At 36.5% G+C, this 19,149-nt stretch overlaps 1 protein-coding gene across 1 annotated transcript in view; it reads left to right on the forward strand.

The window, feature by feature from the left end:
• trps1 (trichorhinophalangeal syndrome I) overlaps window positions 1-12,744 on the forward strand; it is a 147,974-nt gene extending 135,230 nt beyond the window's left edge. Inside the window, 3 exon segments of the mRNA XM_038288007.1 lie at window positions 1,266-1,388; window positions 10,486-10,651; window positions 10,654-12,744. Of these exon segments, the coding sequence (XP_038143935.1) occupies window positions 1,266-1,388; window positions 10,486-10,651; window positions 10,654-11,972 (1,608 nt within the window). The 3' untranslated portion in view covers window positions 11,973-12,744.
• Window positions 12,745-19,149: the final 6,405 nt, after the last annotated feature.

Consider the following 19,149-nt stretch of genomic DNA (forward strand, 5'->3'; position numbering starts at 1 on the left):
CTCTAAAGTTATGGGTAACTCTTAGCTGTCATAAACACAGAATAAAAAAACTAAAGAAAAAACACCTTTAGCAGTGCTAGGAGTAGGCATGCAAATTTTTGCAAAAATTATTTTTACCTATATAAAAAACAGCATTTCTCTAAAGAAATGTTAAATGGTCTATAACCCTAAAATAATATCAAACTATGCCCTGTTTGGTTTGGAGAATTGGTTTTGTTTTTTTCTTTCTTCTTAGCAATCCCTGAACAGTTACCTACATCTACTTACATCATGCCACAGCCTAGCTTACTTATATACTCACAGAAACAAACCCCGATGCATATTTTCCATTTTTTACTTCTTATACTTGGGCATTGGGATTTACCTTTCATCACAACAATTTCTCACTTTGTCATCATGGGAAATACAGTTGTGGCTCCCTCTTTGGCTGAGAACAGGATTTGAAAGACTGAACTGGGGAGCGAATAAATACAATGATGAAATTTCATTTTAATAACTGAAAGAGGGATGGAAATGGTTTGTGAGACTAGGAGTCACAGAGGAGAAAGACGAGGTGTGCTGTCCTCAAAGGGTCATAAAGGTGGCGAGTGGGGCCAGAGGCTTAATAGGATGGAGAAACGTTGTGATTGGCTCATTACTGTGATGGAGCACATTGCCACAACAATTGGCCTTTTCACCCCCCCACCACCTCTTTACACCCTTCTTTGCACACACTGCTTCTGTATGCACCGCTGCACTGTGAACTGCAGAGGTGTGTATATGTGAAAGCATACGCCCATACAGCAAAAGTCCAGCTTTGGCCTCCAGCTGTTCTCAGCAACACTTTTCATTGCTGCAAGGTCAAAGTCTTTGGTCATTATTTACAGGGTTTGCAAGTGCAATTTAAAGACAAAATTATACATTATCCTTAATATAGTGCATTACACTGAACTGGATGATTTACCTTTCACAGTGCTGTTAGTTTTGGAAAGGGTTAATGTCACTGCTATTGTTACGGGATGGCATGGCAAATGAGAACTCAGTGTTCTTCAGCCACAGAGCCAAGGTGGTAGTCTCTCTGCCCATCTCAGAACCTCATCTACTGGATCAGTCATCTGTAGCATGCCCATTAAAACGGAATTACTTCAAATTAGGCAAAAAAACTGCACTTCTGCACTTCTTGCTCTTCCCTTGTCATTATTACTTCTATTCCTTAAAGTGATTGTTCTTCATCTGTAAAAGTTTTTCTTTAGGCGTCTAATCATGTATGTTTTGTCTCTTTGCAGCGACGCAGAGGTAGTGGGGTTTTCTGTGCAAACTGTCTCACCACCAAGACGTCCTTGTGGAGGAAAAATGCTAACGGAGGCTACGTCTGCAACGCATGTGGGTTATACCAAAAGCTACATTCGGTAAGTCAGCAACTAACAAGGACACATACATGTTGCCAGAACTGGCAGGTTTCAATCTAATTGGGTTTCTTTCGAACAAAAAGGAAAACTAGCTTTTTTGTAGGTTGATAAAATTTGGGCCGCTTTTCTCAGGTCTGCAGGAGTTTTAGGGAGTAATAAAAAACGGAAAATGTTTTTTTTTTTCTTTTAATAAAATGTGTATGCGCTCTTATTAGTTTTATTTTTATGTGCAGATTTTGCCAAACCTGGCATCATCACTCAGTGATTGTCGTTGCTGAATCAAATATAATTTTGAAATAAAATTTGTCAATGCCCGAAGAAGAGACGGCAGCATGTTAAAGTGAACAAGATTCTGAATTTGTATAGAAAGGAATTAGAAGCTGGCCCAGGGCCTAAATAAGGGATTGCCACTGTCCCAGATGATGATCCAAAGCTTTTTTTAGGTATTTTAATGCAAAAACGGGACACAACTTCTTAATTTAAAAGAACTTGCCTCCGCTTTGTTTATTATGCATTCATAAATTCATGCTTCTAATAGAATATTTATTAGGGTTTGAGTTTTCAGTCGGTTATTATTCAGGGGCGCAGGTTTTGCATTATGTTTGTACTGGAAACAGGGAGATCTAGGAAACAACGGACAAAAACAGGAGCTAGTCATGCTTCTTGTATTTGTTTATCTCAGACAAACTTAAATTATGTAAGAGAAAAATGGATTGGCTTACAATATTATCTCATTTGACATGTGGATTTTAAAGAAGTAAAAATTATCAGAATTTCAGCCAAGGGAACTTTAACGCAAAAATAATTGTGAGGGAGATATGTTAATCTAATTTTCAGGTGTTGACTTTTTTTGTTCTAAGGCACAGGTATTTTCTGTAGAATCTACATCCATTCCCTGAAAATGGGATTTTTATATTTCAAGGGTCCCAAAAACTTACAAAAGTAAAGCAAATCATGATAACCAACACTTAAGGCTACCCTAATATTTCCAAATGGTCATCGTTTTGCAAACTTAATGAAGGAGCTAAGTAGAAAGATTTTAAAATGTCCTAAAATGACAGTAATTTATCAGCAATCCATATGTTTGATAATGCCTTACCTTTAGTTCAGTCTCAGCTTTGTGTCATTGTTGTTGGTTTTTTTTATTTGGGCGATAAAGAAAAATTAGTACCTTAGATGTATTTGTTGTGAAAAAAAAAAAAAATAGTAACCCTTTTTTATACTTTTCCTCTGTTCAAATCAAATATTGTTGTTGATATTATTTTGCAAATAAGTAATTATAATTACGCCAAATCACAATCCAGAACAGTTTTAATATTGAGAGAATGAACTGGGAGTGAAGTTTTGGCAATAAGTAAGGGAAATTTGTCTAAGTGATGAAAATTAATTTGAAGGGCTGAACTGCTATCCACTCATATGAGACCCATAAAAGAAAGGTTGTTCAGTTGCCATTTTATGGACTACTGTGTTTTAGTGTGCATGCAGCATGGCATCTCCCACTAATTATCATTCTTCCTGTGTGGCCAATTAGTATACGATGCAAATAAAATTGTGCATAATGCAGTTAAAAGCTTTGTATCTGTTCTTTGATTCTCACTGTGAAAAAGTCATAGAGCTGAAGAAGAAAAAGAAAGTAGAGTCAATTTTAGAAGATCTGGGAGTCAGGGGGCCTTTCGGCAATTGCAGTGAGCCAGTTCCATAGAGTGAGAAATATGATGAAATGGATGGAGTTTACCATCAAAGCCGGGGGAAAGTCGATGGTAATCCCAAATTTAATTAGTCTGCATGAAGTTCAGCTGAGATAAAGAGCCAGCTTGATTTTTAGTTGACTTGAGGATATCAAGCTTAATCAGACATCCTCTCAAGGTATTCATTCTAATTATGCTTTTTACAAATAATATCAGATTTATACTGGGTCTCTAACTTATAATTTTCATGTTTCTTAAACTGTTCTTTAAAACTGGTTTCCTAGAGTTTGGAAAAGTCTTTAATTATTCTACATATTTTCTCATTTTATTATTTCCTTAACTTTACATTTCCTTTATTTTTTGTTTCCATCCATCCTTTCTCCCTTCCTCTGTCCTTCTTTATGTCCTTCCTTCTTAGTACTCATACTTCTTTCTCAATTTCCTCCATTTCTTCTTGTCTTCAGGGGTTTTTATTCCTGTCTTCCACTCTTCTTTGTATCCTTAAAATTTGCATAAAGAACTGATAACTCTTAAAAGTTGAGATTGGAAAAAAAAATTTGAACATTTAGAAATTCTGTTAAATGTAAATGCTCTAAAGCGAAATAGGTTTACGCTGTTAATGACTGAATAAGTGGGCTGACCTTACTACAATCCTGTTAAGATGACAAGTTACGGAAGAATTTACCATGTAGTTTCCTCCTTCCTACCTCCAAAAGATGTCCTTGGTTCAACCCGTTAATCTCATCTGCTGCTCCAATCACGTCCAGGCTTCCTCCACTCTTGGCAGTCTTCACGACAACCATATTTTATATCCCATAATAAAAGTTTTATACGCTCTACACACATTATTAGAGAGGATAGCAGCTAGTAAAACACTTGAGAGTCCTAGAAGGGAAGGGAGAGTTATGAATAAAGAGGCAGAAAGAGGCAGATGGAAAGAAATGAAGAGTAGGAATAGGGCTGAATAGACAAATAAACTTAGATGGAAAAAATGGAGGAAAAGATAAAGGCAGTGCGAGGATAATGAAGGGGCAGGGGGCATCTGAAGAGTAAAATATGGAGGCGGTCGCAGAGATTAAAAGAAAATGCCGAATTCTACATTCAAGAACAAATGGAAACAGATGGAAGGATGGATAAATACAGCAGGAATTATGCCTACTGGCAGTTAGTCAGCCCTCTATTAAGCCCTCTATCTCTATTTACATAAAAGTGAAAACATTATAATTAGCTGCTTTGTTTGATGTGGTGTCATGTATGCACAGGATTTGAGGAAAAAACAGAAAAGAGTGTATTGTTTTCCTAATAATGAAATCATTACCCTATTTTACCTACTGTTGTATCATAGCTAAGCTTTTTTTTATTATAAAGCTGAATAATTTTGACTACTTTAAAACACAATATCTCAGTTACAGGAAGTATTGAACCTCTCTGAAAAACACATGCAGTGCCTTGTCTATATTTATGCAATTTTTGGGGATTTGTCTTATAAATCCTATATTTTAGGTTTGGAAAGTATAAGATACTTGGCAGAGTGCTGCAACAGCACATTTTTTAGTGTATCCAGCTGTTACTCTGTCAGTTGTTAAAATTACAGTGAAATTAGGCCAGATCAATGTAAATTTTAACTAGCCTAGTGGCTGTGGTAAAGGTGTTGTGAACACATTATCTCCTTTTAACAGCTGAGCAAAAACTGGTTGAAAAGACATTGAAAAGATGACATGATTTGTCCAAGCTACGTCTACATTTGGTTGAAAAGTTAAAGGTGAAAAGACATAATTTTCAAATCGTTGAAAAGATGTAGAAAACTGGGTTTTCTACATCTTTTCACCGTTCATTAATAAACTAAGTAGGGACAAAATCAGACTGACCAAACACAGCCCAATAGTCAACAACCATTTCTGGACTACATCAAGACTATGACTGACTAGATTTAGCCTAAAACCAATGTCTAATTGTTTGGGGGGATAGACATGTGCCCTTTTTTAGGTGTGCGTATCTAGGTTTCCACTATTGATTATCCAAGGTGGCGGTGAGTAGCCAAGAAGAGGTACGAAAGGATTCCCTAACGGCTGTTTTGTCAAGTCAAACCACCCGATGGTCAAAGTAATATTATTGCTTGACCAGTGCGTAGGTGCTCTTGGTGATGCATTTGGCTCAACGCATCATCTCTGTTATTAAAACTGATATTTTGTGTATTAAGAGGAAAGAAAGAAAAGAAAAACAGGCTCCTTCCGAATACCTCAAATCATAGCACCTCTCCTGTTCCTAGCTCCTATCCTTTCACCTCACGTCAACAGTTATCAAACTATAGGAGTGGGAAACAAACTCCGATCTGCCATGCTGGAAAACAAAACAAAAAAAAAGTTACAGAAATGTAACAAACCGTTTAAGCTTTCACATCATGTCACCCTTTGGATTGCAAGGAATGTTATAGCTCCTATTGGAAGCCAGAAATATCAGAAAATCCCTATACAAACTGAATTGATCAATCGGAGCATACTGCCTGTTCATCCTATTTCCATCAAGACTTATTGGGTAGCACCTATTATGGCGACCACTGATGCACTTCTGACCAAGTGTCCTATTGATTTTGAGGTATTTATCTTGAACCAGAGAAATAGGAGTGGGCCAAAGTAGCAAAAATGCTTAAACAATGGGCAACAGAATTAAAAAAGTAACCCCCCAACACACACACACACTATCCATTATGTTACAAAAAAAAATGGTAAGAACTCATGACTTTATAGAGTATTTTCAAAGAAAATAAATCTAAAGAGAGAAGTTTTTTGCCAGAGGACTTTTAATACTTCTGCAAGGCGCTGTATGTGCACTGACATCTGAAGAGTCAAATTATCTTTGGTTGGAACAGCGAGAAGAAAACAGTAAAGGAAAAAGCATAAGAGAAAGAAGAAATCTTGTACTTCTCAATGAAAAACAGCTTTTCATACAAAGGGCTGACTTTTAGGGCTGTTCAGACTTCAGCTTAAAACTTTTTCACAACCTGTGATGCTTGCAAATCTGCATTGGCATCATTTTTTTAATGTATGCCATCATTGCAGGATTTGTTTGTCACTTCCTTGCACGTTGCACTCTGGGAAACATGTCCCTCTTTATACTTCGGAGAAATTGATTAGTCTTCCGTTATTTGTCCTTTCTGTCTGCTTCCACAGTCAGCTGATTCAGATCCCAGCTCCAGAGCCTGGAAGTAGGTCTCTAGGGCGTCCTTATTTATTTTTTTTCTCTTTATTCTTGACCTCTCTCTCTCCTCTGCTTCCTCAACATGCTGCTTCCCACTTGTGATTTATCTCTCCTCTTTGTTTATGTCTCTTTGGAAAGAAAAACAAACAGGGAAACTATAGGGAATTATAGAAATGTCTGTTATAATTTAGTCAGTGTTTAGGCTGCTACTTCTGTCAGTGATGTAATCTTGTTTAGGATATTGACCCACTTCTAAATTGTGTATAAATCTTTGTTCCTCAGTTAACAGTGGAGACTATCTGCATTTTGTTAAAAAAGTACAGAGAGGTTTCCATTATTCTTTTTTATAAAAATGTTGTGGATTTCAGTTGATATTGTTTTTGTGGTATTTTATATATAACTTGAAAAGTGAAGTGGTGCTAAGGACTAGGGATGGGAATCGAAAACCGGTTCCTGTTCAGAACCGGTTCCGTATTTTCCGATTCCATGGCATCGTTTGGCAGCTCGCTGAACGATTCTTTTTTCGATTCCCGCAGCACCAGAGCCTAGAGCGCCGGCTCTGGGGAGCACGACTTACGTCACGTTTTTTACGTAAGTTACGTAAGTTACGCAAGTTACGCAAGTTGGAAGAACTATTCGAGGAGGAAGACAACGAGCTGCGGTCACTTTGTGAATCAAAGCCCCGTCTTTCCTTAGCCCAGAGGGTAGATCAGGAAATCCAGCTCTATAAAAGCTTGCCCTCCATCCCCTGCAGGGATAGCGCCACACTGTGCTGGTGGAACAAGCAAGATACGCTGCCCTTGCTATCTGGACTAGCTGAAAACTACCTCTGTGTGCAGGCTTCCTCCATCCCATCTGAGAGGGTGTTCTCACGGCTGGAGACACCTTAAGCCCTGAAAGATCCTGTATCCTTCCAGAAAAAGCAGATATGCTCATCTTTCTGCAAAATAACTGTTAATTTTCCCTACTACTGTTTTATAATTAGTATTTTTTGTTATTTAAAATAGGTTATTATTCCATCTAGGGCTGCAACAACGAATCGATAAAATCGATAAAAATCGACTTTTAAAAGCGTTGGCAACGAATTTCATCATCGATTAGTTGTGTCGCGCGATTATTGCGTCATCCGCCGCGCCGTCATCACTGCCTCTTGACTGAAAGAGGAAGAAAAAAAAATATGGCAGAGCGAGTCAGCGACGCAGGAGCAGTGTTGCCAACTCAGCGACTTTTCAGACCCCTCCAGCGACTATTTTTCAAAAAAGCGACTAGCGACAAATCTGGCGACTTTTTTCGGTTTCACTGGCAGCTTTTGGAGACTCTTACGTGAAAGCATGTATCGTTCCTACTCTGCCGTGGGGCGCCTCCCCCCGCTCCCGCAGGAGTCCCTCTCAGCTGCAGTCAGAGCCTCAGCGTCCAGACTGCAAATGAAGCGCGCATGCACCGGGATTGACGGCGCAAATTGATCACAATAATTAAAATAGCCTGCGCTTTGTAAAGCGAAAAAAGTGATAACATGCAACTTTTTTCAAAAGAAATTAACATGGCACGGAACCACCATGTTTGTTTGGTTTTAAAGTGGGGAAACGTAACGTTAGTTTCTCAGGTAGCTCATCCGATGCTTTCCTTACCGTGTTAGTAGGTTACAGACAGTGATAAGGTTGGCTACTTATTTTACTTTTAATTTCATTTCAATTAGCTTAAGCAGCGTTTACATTTACTTTATAAATAAATTAACTTGCAAATTATGAGGGCAAGGCTTTTAAAGTTTAAATCTTCTGGCGAAGATAAAGTAAAGAAGATCCTGGAATTTATGGAAGTAAAGCAGAATAAAATCCAGCAAGATCAGTAATATGTCAATTAATTATCTGCCACATTCCCATGTAAATTGGAGTCTTTGGAGGATGTGTTTTTTAGCACCCCTAGTTCTCTCATTTTTATTCCAAATACAATTTATAATTTGAATCACAGGGCTATTTTTATCTCTATGGTTAAGTATTTTCTCAAGTAGCAACTTTAACTGCTATACTTTCCTGTCTTAAAAGGCAGAACTCTTCTAGTCTAAAAAAAACTCATTTGTTGAAATGGGGGGCCTATTGTTTGAACCCCTTAGGGGCTTTTAAAAACAAAAATGTCTTTTTTTGCGCTTTATGAAACAAAGTAGCCTATATTTTGTGGATGTACAGCTACATTTCTCATGTAAGTTTGCGTAGTTTTAACACAAACATTTATTTTTCATATTGCACCAGTACAGTTAATGAGCAACCTGTACTTGTGTGCTTGTTTGTTCTGTCTAAAATGTTTATTTTGGAATAAAGAGGTTGTTATAAAAAATATTTTTTGTCCGATTCATCGATTAATCGGAAAAATAATCGTCCGATTCATCGATTTTTAAAATAATCGTTAGTTGCAGCCCTAATCCCATCGTTTGTTATTAGACATTGTTGGTTATTAAGTTTGTTCTTGTATTTTTATTCATTTAAACACGGATGTTACTCCAGTTTTACATTTCCTGTGGACATCTTGATCTTGTTGATTTTGTAAGATTGTGCAATAGTTAAGTAAAAAAAGTTGATGCTGATAATCAAACTGTTTGTTCTTTTTTCCCCAAATTGGAATCGAAAAAAGAATCGATAAAGAATCAAATCGTTGCATAGAATCGAAAAGGGAATCGGAATCGTGAAAATCTTTTCAATTCCCAACCCTACTAAGGACTTTAGCATTTCATGGTTGAGGTTTTTCGTTTTCTAGTAATTGCAAGAGGCACTAGACTCCAGGCAAAAAATGAAACCTTTGTTGCCACTTTAAAATGAAAAACTAAGCAGACTTTATTTCAAATGCTGCAGCAATAATCTGTTGTACTGAATTTCTGCTGTTTGAGTAATCATTAGACTGAACTCTGGAAAAACTAACGAATAAGCAAGTTCTGAATTAAAAACAAATGCATATAAATAGTTAAAATAGTTTTATAAATCCGACAAAGTGCCCCTAAATAAAATCCAACACATTGACTTGCCTTGTTAAGTAACTAGTGAAATTGGTCCACTTGGGTGCAGTTTAATCTCAGTACAACCAAGCTGCTGTGTTAAAGTCCCTAGAGCTTTCTTGGAGAACAAGTTTGAGCAAAATGCATCATGAAAATCAAGGAGCACAAAATAAAATTTAAATATGATTAAATGATCTAAAAACAAAAATCTAAACCTCTTTAAATGCTACAAAAACCTTGAAAACTTCACCCTAAAAGGTTCATCTTCCTCCAGGAAACGACCAGAAACATGCAGCCAGAGTTGCAACAAGTTGGTTTGGATCAAAACTTGTTCAGGTGTTAAAATGACCTATTAAAATTAAGATTCAAAGACAAAACAAAAGATTAAAAAATTACTGATCACATCATTTAAATATATATGACTAATCTTAAATAACTTTTGAAGAAGAAAAATAGAAATAAAATCTCTTTTTATGTTTACAAAGCTCGTGAAATTACAGAATACCTTTCAAGGCATTAACTTAGGAGTCATAAATGAACTAAATCCTCGTTATAATATTCAGATCTGTATCTTAAAAAATAAAAAAACAAATATAAATATACTTTTAATAATTCAGAAGAGAATTTAGACTCTGTATTATGGGAATTCTGAAGTCACTTTTTAATCTACATAAATAAATGAGCAAATTCTCATCAGTGTCTGCAGTTCATTCTACCTTGAAGAAAAGAAGGCATGTGCTTACTAACACATCTGAATGCAAAGCTGAATATCTTCTTAATCTTCAAACAGATGTTTTAGTTAAAGATCATTAAAATGCAATGCTTTTAGGACCCTGCCACTTTTCATGGTAGAGTTAGGCTTGTGTCCTGGAGGTAAATTTGATAAGATAGGAGAGTGCCCCCTTGTGTTTAGGGCAAAAAGTGTGGGTTACAGCAGTTGTTGATCTTAAAGGATTATGAGTGTAAAATATCACAATTATAAATCAGAATAATCAATCAACAGACATTTACATGTTTAAGTGCACAGAAAAAAATATTTTGGCTTTATTTGTTATTATGAATAGTTTTAGAAATAAGTTATTTCAACCATATTTTATCTACTTTTGATCACACTGTATACAATTAAAATGGCTTCTCAATCAGTAAACATATTTATTGGTAATTAACAGCCTTACTCATCTAACAGAATGGGAAACTGTCTGATATCACTGTCTTCTTTTCTCTGCAGACTCCCAGGCCGCTGAACATCATCAAGCAGAACAACGGTGAGCAAATCATCCGCCGGCGAACCCGAAAACGGCTCAATCCAGATACGTTGTCGTCCGACAATCCGGCCCCTAAGCAGCAGCGAATCACCAGTGAGGAGCGCCTGAATGGTGAGGAGTCTGAGAGCAGGAGCTGCCCATCAGCGAAAACCCAGCAGCCTTCCCCGCGCTCTCGGTCCCACGGTCAACTCAAGCCTTCTTAGCCAATCAGACGCTGGAGATCCATAGGCGCATGCCTCCTCTCCTCCTTCCATCTCATCCTGCATCAAGCATAGTGGCTGAGAGCAATGGTGGAATTGCAGATGGTGGATTAACGTCAAAACTAGATGTTGGGAAAGGTGGAGGATCAGAGAGAGGAAGTCCAATTGAAAAGTACATGCGTCCATCTAAACCCTCTAGTTACTCACCTCCAGGTTCGCCGATTGAAAAATATCAATATCCCCTTTTCCCATTAGCTCTGCCTTTGACCCTGTCACCTGATTTGACACCTGAATCTGATTGGCTCAGATTCTGGACTAAGTATAAGATGGCAGCCACCTCTGGGGTTCCTAGTACCATCAGTAATCTAAACAGCCCCAGTGGGCTTGGAAACAGCACCCACCAACTTGGAACCATGGTCACCCCTGTACAGTATCACCAGCCAGGATACACAGTGCCTTACTGTGCGTCCCCTTACTCTCCTCTCCCACCACATCCAGTTCCCGCTCACTACCCCCCTCCTCCTCATCATACCCAAACCTCATCTTCGGCTTCACCTGAAAACGACGCTCCTTTGGATCTTGCAATAAAAAGAGATTTGAGCAGCACAAACACCCACATGCCAGAGGGTCCTGAAAGGAAAACACAGGAGTCCCCCCAGAGTGAGACATCAGCTGGAAACTGGAGAGGCGAGAAGGAAGATGAAGAGATGTCAGAGGAAGGAAAACGTAAGTCAAGCAATGCGCCTAACTGCTCGAAAGTCGATGCAGCCACACAGGATGACCTTGCCAACCGCTGTGCCCATTGCGGCATCTACTTTGTGGACGAAGTCATGTATGCCCTGCACATGAGCTGCCATGGTGAGAAGGAGCCTTACCAATGTGCGTTTTGCCTCCACGTGTGCACGGACCGCTATGACTTCACCACGCACATACAGAGGGGTTTGCATAAAACGCTTCCACTGCCTCAGCAGAAATGTACCATACCAGAGGGTGAACCTCTCCATGGAACGGCAGCACCAGAGCTTGAAAGCCTGACGGTGGAGCAGGAAGATGGAGGGATCACAAATGAAGAGGATGAGGTCTTGAAAACAGGTCATGACGACCAAAAAAAGCAAGACTCGAATATTAAAAGTATACCAGAGGCTGAAAAAGAGCAAAAAAGAAGTAAAGAATTAGGTGGGACAGCAGAGTCCACAGAGTTCACAACTATGGGGACTAAGATGTTAGACGGACTCGCCGATGGAAATTAAATATCTCTCACAAACTTTAATAACCTGTTATTGGAGTATTAGGCTTTATGTTCCTGGAGGTTTGGCCATTTCCTAATGGAAATACCTTCAAAAGAGCCCTCCCACTGTCAAAGACTAGGAGAAATTATTGCAGGACCCAGGTGAACTACAGACGGAGCTGTAGGAAAAAAGCAGCCTGAAAGCTTTCCTGAGCTATGGCTTACCTGACAGCTTTGTGGCAGGAAGTCAACAGGGTGCTGGCATCCAGCTGCAATCAACTCTCAGAAACGGCCAATCTTTGTGCATTCATATGGGAGGATTAACGCCTGGGCTAAGAAAGACATGAAACAATGAGAGAAGAAGTACTGTATAACACTTGAACTTTGCTGCATTCAGCATTTCATTCAGAACAACCAGACGTGATCTGGTTAGAACTGCTGTGCTCTTGCCCAGAACATTTTTATTCTCCCTATCAGATGGATCAAAAACCAAAAAGAGACACTTTAAGGTGTTTTCAAACTATTTTTGCTTGAAACCAGCTAGGGCTTGTTTGCATATCTGTTGGTACGAAATAGATCGGTTCCTTTAACTTTATCATGTGCTGTTTATCAAACTGGTCCTGGATCGATGCTAAATCTACATGGTGGCTGAAGACTAGAGCTAACCCTTTCTGAAACTGCTTGAATCCAGGTCAAACTGATAAAGCTGGTCTAAAGTGTTCTTTTCATCATTTGGATGAAAAAAAAACAACAACAAAAAAACTAAAGACTTTATTTTTTACCTTTCTCTGTGCCATGATACAAGCTATGTGCCTGGCTGCCTGCCTAAATAGAACAAACATTTATTAACCTGCTTGACATTAATATTAATAATATGAATATTAATAATAATGGTAATAACAAGAAGAACCATGATGGTGTAACTAAACAAAAATGCAATTTGCTACATTTTCTTATTTGTTGTTTTGTAAAGGTTTTTTTTAAAGGAAATGGTACTATAAAAATTTGCATATTTTAGCTCTTTTCTTTTGTTTTTGTCTTTATTGAGATTTGTTACATTGATAAAACCCGTCTAACGAAAAAAAAGGTACAACAGTTGAGGGGGTTGAGTGCGCAGGTATACATTTGTTATTGCGTTTATAGTGTCTGTGTATGTGTGAGGATCAAAGGGTTTTCGTCCGTCCCTAAGCAATGATGTAAACATAAAGAATGCTCAGTTTCTCAGTCCTCAGGGGTCACACGTGCAAACCAACCTGCCTTCACAACAGCATGTGACACATCGTATGAACACGTCAAAGGGTCGATTAAATTAGTGTTATGTCTAGTATGTTTCGTTTTGTTTACTTCTGTTCTTCCTACGCATGTGTTTTTATTTTTTTAGCAATACGTCAAACTGTTTTAAGTTTTATAACTTCTAGTTTGTCTACATGTGTTTAGGTTACAAATTGTAATAGATTTCATAAATTAGAGAGCAAAACCCAACATTTGATCAAAGACGATTATGATGTTGGGTTAAATATATAAACTAGTCTTAAGAGATTGTTGCCTACAGTGTTTCATGTCTTATTAGCATGCTAGAATCTTTAGCAATCTGCGACATCTGTTGCTTTTATTATGGGTTGAACGTGTTACGTTGTGTTTTACCATGAATGACAAAGAAAACTTAAATAGGAGAAAAATATATATATATATTAACTTGGTACCTTCAAATCCTGAGGTTTAGGAAATGTTCTCATTTTTCTTTTGTATTGTTCTTTGTTTTTGTTTACTCTTTCCATTTGAGTCCCCACAGTCAGTTGAAAGTGTTGTTGGTTATCTTGCCTGTTATCGAAACAGATAGCCTTCTTTAGCCTCGCTGCCTTAGATGCTAGAAAACAAATGAAAAGATACTCCTTTGCCAGATATTAAAGACAGAGAAAAACAGGATGAAAAATATTTTTTTATATTTATAAAAGTATATCCACTTAGTGCCTGCAAACCCATGCTCTTTTTTTTTATTATATTAAATCTTTTTTTTTTTTTTTTTTCATAATTGCAATGGACCAGTTTTTGGCTTTAAAAAACAGTTGATTAAGAAGTCAGTTTGGAAAACAGTGACGTCTTGCCTTATAGCCTTCCTACAGTTAGACAGTGTGGCATATTCTGTAGCTTTAGGAATACACAGGAGCACAGTGCCTCCACAGCAGTTTTTGTGAGCTGACAAAAGGTACATCTAAAAACAAACCAGGCTGAAATGTTAATTTATTCAAGCAACTGAAATAAAAATACTGAATCTCTTTACACACACAGTCTCGTTAGCCAGATAAAAACAACTATTTCTTCACAAATTACCACAAAAAAGGATTTTTACGCGTAAAACTTTAGTTTTTGCATTTTATGTCCTACAAAAACAAATATGAAACTGCTGACTGCAGAATGTCATTGCTAAAAATCTAGGCTGTTCATAGATTGCTACATCTAAGGATTTTAACTAAAAGATGATTGGAAGGAAAACATAACAAGCATGGATAAACTCATTGTAATTTTGCATTAAACACTCAGAAGAACATTTTCCCTAGTTAAATTTGACAGAGTCAGTAGTGTTTCATGGTAGGAAAATGCACAAAATGTTATGGATCGTCTACTATCAGAGTGAAAAGCAATGCATTTTTAAATATAATGTTTTGAAGGGAAAAATTGCCCTAATCTAATTGTCTTAGTATATTTGCTTGTAGCATAAAGGCTAGCAGACTACCATGGCCAATAAAGTGCTTGGTTAAGTTGCTGGAATAAAGAAAAAAAACTATAATTTACGGCTCAAAGCGGAGTGCTCCCTTGTCCAAGGCAGATTTTGCGCTGTCAGTCAACTGTGTCTAAGAATTAAAGACTAATTTTTACTTGCTGTCAAAAGTGTTACCTTCTAGCTTTCAGTTGAATTTACAAAGAGCTGCGGGTTGTAGGAATCCAACCTGAATTTGATTATACGTATGAAATATAAAACTTACCACAGAAATTACGATTTTTTTTTTATGTAGATAGAGCTAGGCTACTGAATTTGTTATATTTTTACTCAAGGTTTTCCAGTCACAAGAAATGAATATTGACCTGCGGCTTTGCTGTCAAAATATATGCAATGTAAGAAGACAGAAGTAATATGAACAGAATATTGCTATTTGTTACCATGCAATACCTTTTTGATCATTTTATCACTATGTTTTTACAAATTGCCCTGACCTATAACACCTTTAAATTATATATATATATATATAAAACCTTTTTTTTTTTTTTTGAAACTGAAAGCTGAAATCTTTTTGGGAATTAAACAACTTTTACAGCAAGTAAAATATCATACTATGAGAATATAATAAACCAAGGGCTAAGAACTATACCTTTGCATTTAGTAAACCTGTTTGTCTATTTCATAATACATAGGTGGATTATTTTAAACTTTTATTTATAAATCAGTCTTCTAAAGCCGCAGACTGTTGGTGCAATATAATTACTTTGAGAGTTCAAGTTTTGGTTAAGGAGTTGACCATTTATTACCTTATCGTCTCCATGTCAGTTTACTCCATCGTATAAAATTACTTTAAATTTTACCTGATGCAGTCTTTAGGTATGTTCAGCAAAAACATGTATCCTTCAAACTATCGTCAATATTTTTGTCTTTGTCTGTCATGATCTTTAAATTAAAACTTTCAATCTGCTAAGGAGCTTCTAATATGAAAATTGTTTACTTCTCTATTTGTAGCAAAACAGAACAAAACGATGCACTGTTTTTAAAACACAGCAAAGTACTGGGTGGAAGGATGCTGCATGAGATGGAAGGATTGGGGCATTTGAAGAATTTGTGGGAGAAAATTAGACTTATAGTAGCTGATAAAAATGTTTTCTTCTTTGTTTTTGTCTTTTTACCTAAACTATATTTTCAGCATCAAATCTCTTGATTTTATCTATCGGTATGCAGGTGTCACTGTGCATCTCAGTCTTCTGCTTTTCCTTGTTTCAAAAGACTTCCTCCTCCTGTGTTTTTACTGATGCAGACCAAGATCAACCAATCAGAGACTCATGCTGTGTTCAAAATGTTCACTCATATACTGAGTGATTTATACTTAGATTAACTCATAGAAACTACATTTCATACCTTTGGAGATTATGTTGTACTGTATCAGACTTATCTGGGTAAAAAGTAATGCAGTTTTGCATTGCCCATACCCACCATGAAAAGTATTTACGATTTGACAGACCATCAATAAAATACCCTGACATTTTGCTCATTTCAGCCTGTCTATGTCTAAATCTTCAAAGTGGTATTTTTTTATTGTACAAATATTTATCTCAAAAATATCAAACTAGACAAAAAGACACTAGAGATCTTTAAAGTATTTATTGCTTTTTGGTAGTGCTCAAATATAAATTTTATTACATTTTTAAAGCCTTCAAGTCACAAGAAGGCTATTTTAAAATTGAGAAATCTGGAAAATCACTGTTGATGTTAAACAAGTATGAAAGCCACAGTTCCTACTATAGCTGTTGCCATGAGCTTTTTTCTAGTGGTTTTAGTTGCTTTAGCACTGAGCTTATCGTTAGTGTTGGCATACTCGTCCTGGAAGTATGATCCGTACCATCAGCTCATTTGCGCATAAGCAACCAGATACTGTATACACTCGGATTTCCATAAATAATATAACTATGGTACTAGAATTACTAATTTATATCCTTAACTCTCTAAATAATGCTAATACATCCCCTTAAAAAGTTTTTTTCTGAGATAATTTAGATGCTTTTCACATTTTCAGCGTTAAACTGCTAGTCTGACATCATCGGACATGCTCAGAGTAGTCTGGCAAAATATGATTAAACCATGTTTATCTGCATTTTAGTAAATGCTTTCTTTAGGTTACAGACTATATCCCATAAAGGTAACACGAAAGGAAAATATAAAACTCAAAAAGACTAGATTTATGTTTAAATCCAACATCATTTGCATGCGTAAATGAGCTGATGGTACGAATCATGCTTCTGGAACGGATGGGGTTGTGGCATGCTCCCAGCAGTAGTGAGCCATCCATTGGTCTTAGCATACTTACAATGAATTTGGCCCAACTGCAATTGTAGGCATTCTAACATTGTATTGAGCTAACTATTGATAACAGGAGACAGGCAGAGTGAGAAGGAGGCAGACCTGGAGCCAAATCCTGCTTTAAGGCCTTACATATAAACTGGATGATCTACCACTACACCATGCTGCCCCTCATAAATGTCTAGTTTTACTAAATGGGTGGCTATTTACTTTTTAGGATTTCAAAATCGAATACTATGAAATAAACTATTCTGAAAGAGTGGACAATTTGAACACAGCTGCTCAAAAATTCACAGGCTGACTTATCTAGATAATTAAAGCTTTGTTAAAATAAATAAAGCTCTGATTTAATTTAAATATATCAAATGGATTTTGTAGTAACGTTTGAGATTTGAGTTCATATTAAGACATTTAACTGGGATACAGCTTAGGGTCTTGCTAATAACATCTTCTTTTTAATATATTTTATGGGCTTAGAAAAACATGTAGTGGATTTAAAAAAAGGAGGTAAATGAATGTTACTCTTGTTTTTGAAGATTCTGGTTTGAACTTTTATTTTGATGAACCAGGGAGGTTTTTAGGGGCTAAATATCAATTTTTTATGCCAAGTGACTTAGCTTTTGAAGGAAAATCCTTTGTCTGCCATTGCGTTGAGAGCAAAAAAGAACAGCAATGAAAACTTTGTAGTATTGAATTCATAAATGCCCTGCAGAACCTAGTTTCATCTGACAATGTGCTTTTGTTCTGTTACCAGCTTTATGACAATGTCGCTCCCATTTAGGAAAACTGTATTTATGCATAAAGAGACATTTGTGTCTTTATGAATCTTTTAGGTCATGGTAACGATTATGCAATTATGCTAAAAAAAAATAAAAAAAATGGCTCTGGGTCTGAGGAATACCAGGCCTTGTTTTACTTCATTGATGATTGTATGTTTGATGGCATTTCAAATCAGCGTTTACATTGGGAGGCCTTATCACGTGTTTTGTCTTTGTCATAATGTGTCTTAGGATTTGTTGCTTGCACTCCATTTATTATGTTCTTATTGCCAAGGAAGGGACAAGACGCAGACACACATAGGTACAGAGTGGGTGTAGAATTTGGGGTAAACAGTGTTAACCAAGGCTAGTTTGATACTGACTGGCAATACCCATATACACTCTAATACATACAGCACATTTTAATGTTTAATCAGTATATTATAGTAGAAGTTTGTCTCTTCTATGTTGACTGGCTTTTGTAGAGAAGATTATTTGTTTATTTTAGATTATTTTCTTTCTCATGTTGTATTTTATTCTGCTACCTTTCTGTACGGTATTGTTTTTAGTTTCTTTTCATGCAAAAACATTATATTTCAGCAACATATTTTGACAGCCAAGAAAAGTTTGTTACACAGCTAAACTTGAAGAATAGTGATGACCATGATGATATTAATAAATAATAAAAGTTATAACAAATATTCTCCATAATGATATTGTGTGTTTTATTTTATGGTGATATTTAAATAAAGAAACATTTTAAGGGTTTTATAAAAAAAAAAAAAAAGCACCCCAGGTGAGGATTGCTGCAATGTAAGCCCTGTTTGAAACCTGAGAGGAATAAAAAAAAAAAAAAATGTGTTAATGTGATTGTCATAAAGGTTTTTATCCATATTTCAATACATTTTCCAACATCAAAATCCTAAGCCTTGTTACCTACCTCCCCCTGTGGTTTCTAAAGGCAGGCACTACTGTCATCTGTTTCTCCCCCCATCTGCTCTTTGATGACACCTGCCTGATTTTATTGCTTTTCAAGTCTTCTCTTGATACTTGTATTTATATGTTCTTTTTTTCATTTAGATACGTATGAATCACAGTCTAAAAACATCTTTTCAAAGCATGACTTCTTATTGTCGTAGTAACTGAATGTGTTTTAATTGTTGACCCACAAAGGGCATGTTTTCTCTGTGATCGTTCAGCTTCCATTCTTGGCTTTGATGATACATAAAATCAATGTGATGTTTTCATTCCTTACAAATGAAATCTTAAAAAAGTATGGTTTTTCAATAACTATTGAAGTCATTAAAAGCAATCCTTATATTGTTCTTTCAAGCAAAGCATGCGATATGAAGATGCAAAAATGAAATAAATGGTATTTC

The sequence above is a fragment of the Cyprinodon tularosa genome, unplaced genomic scaffold, assembly GCF_016077235.1.
Source record: "Cyprinodon tularosa strain WSP-4 unplaced genomic scaffold, ASM1607723v1 ctg247, whole genome shotgun sequence".
Classification (NCBI taxonomy): Eukaryota; Metazoa; Chordata; class Actinopteri; order Cyprinodontiformes; family Cyprinodontidae; genus Cyprinodon; species Cyprinodon tularosa.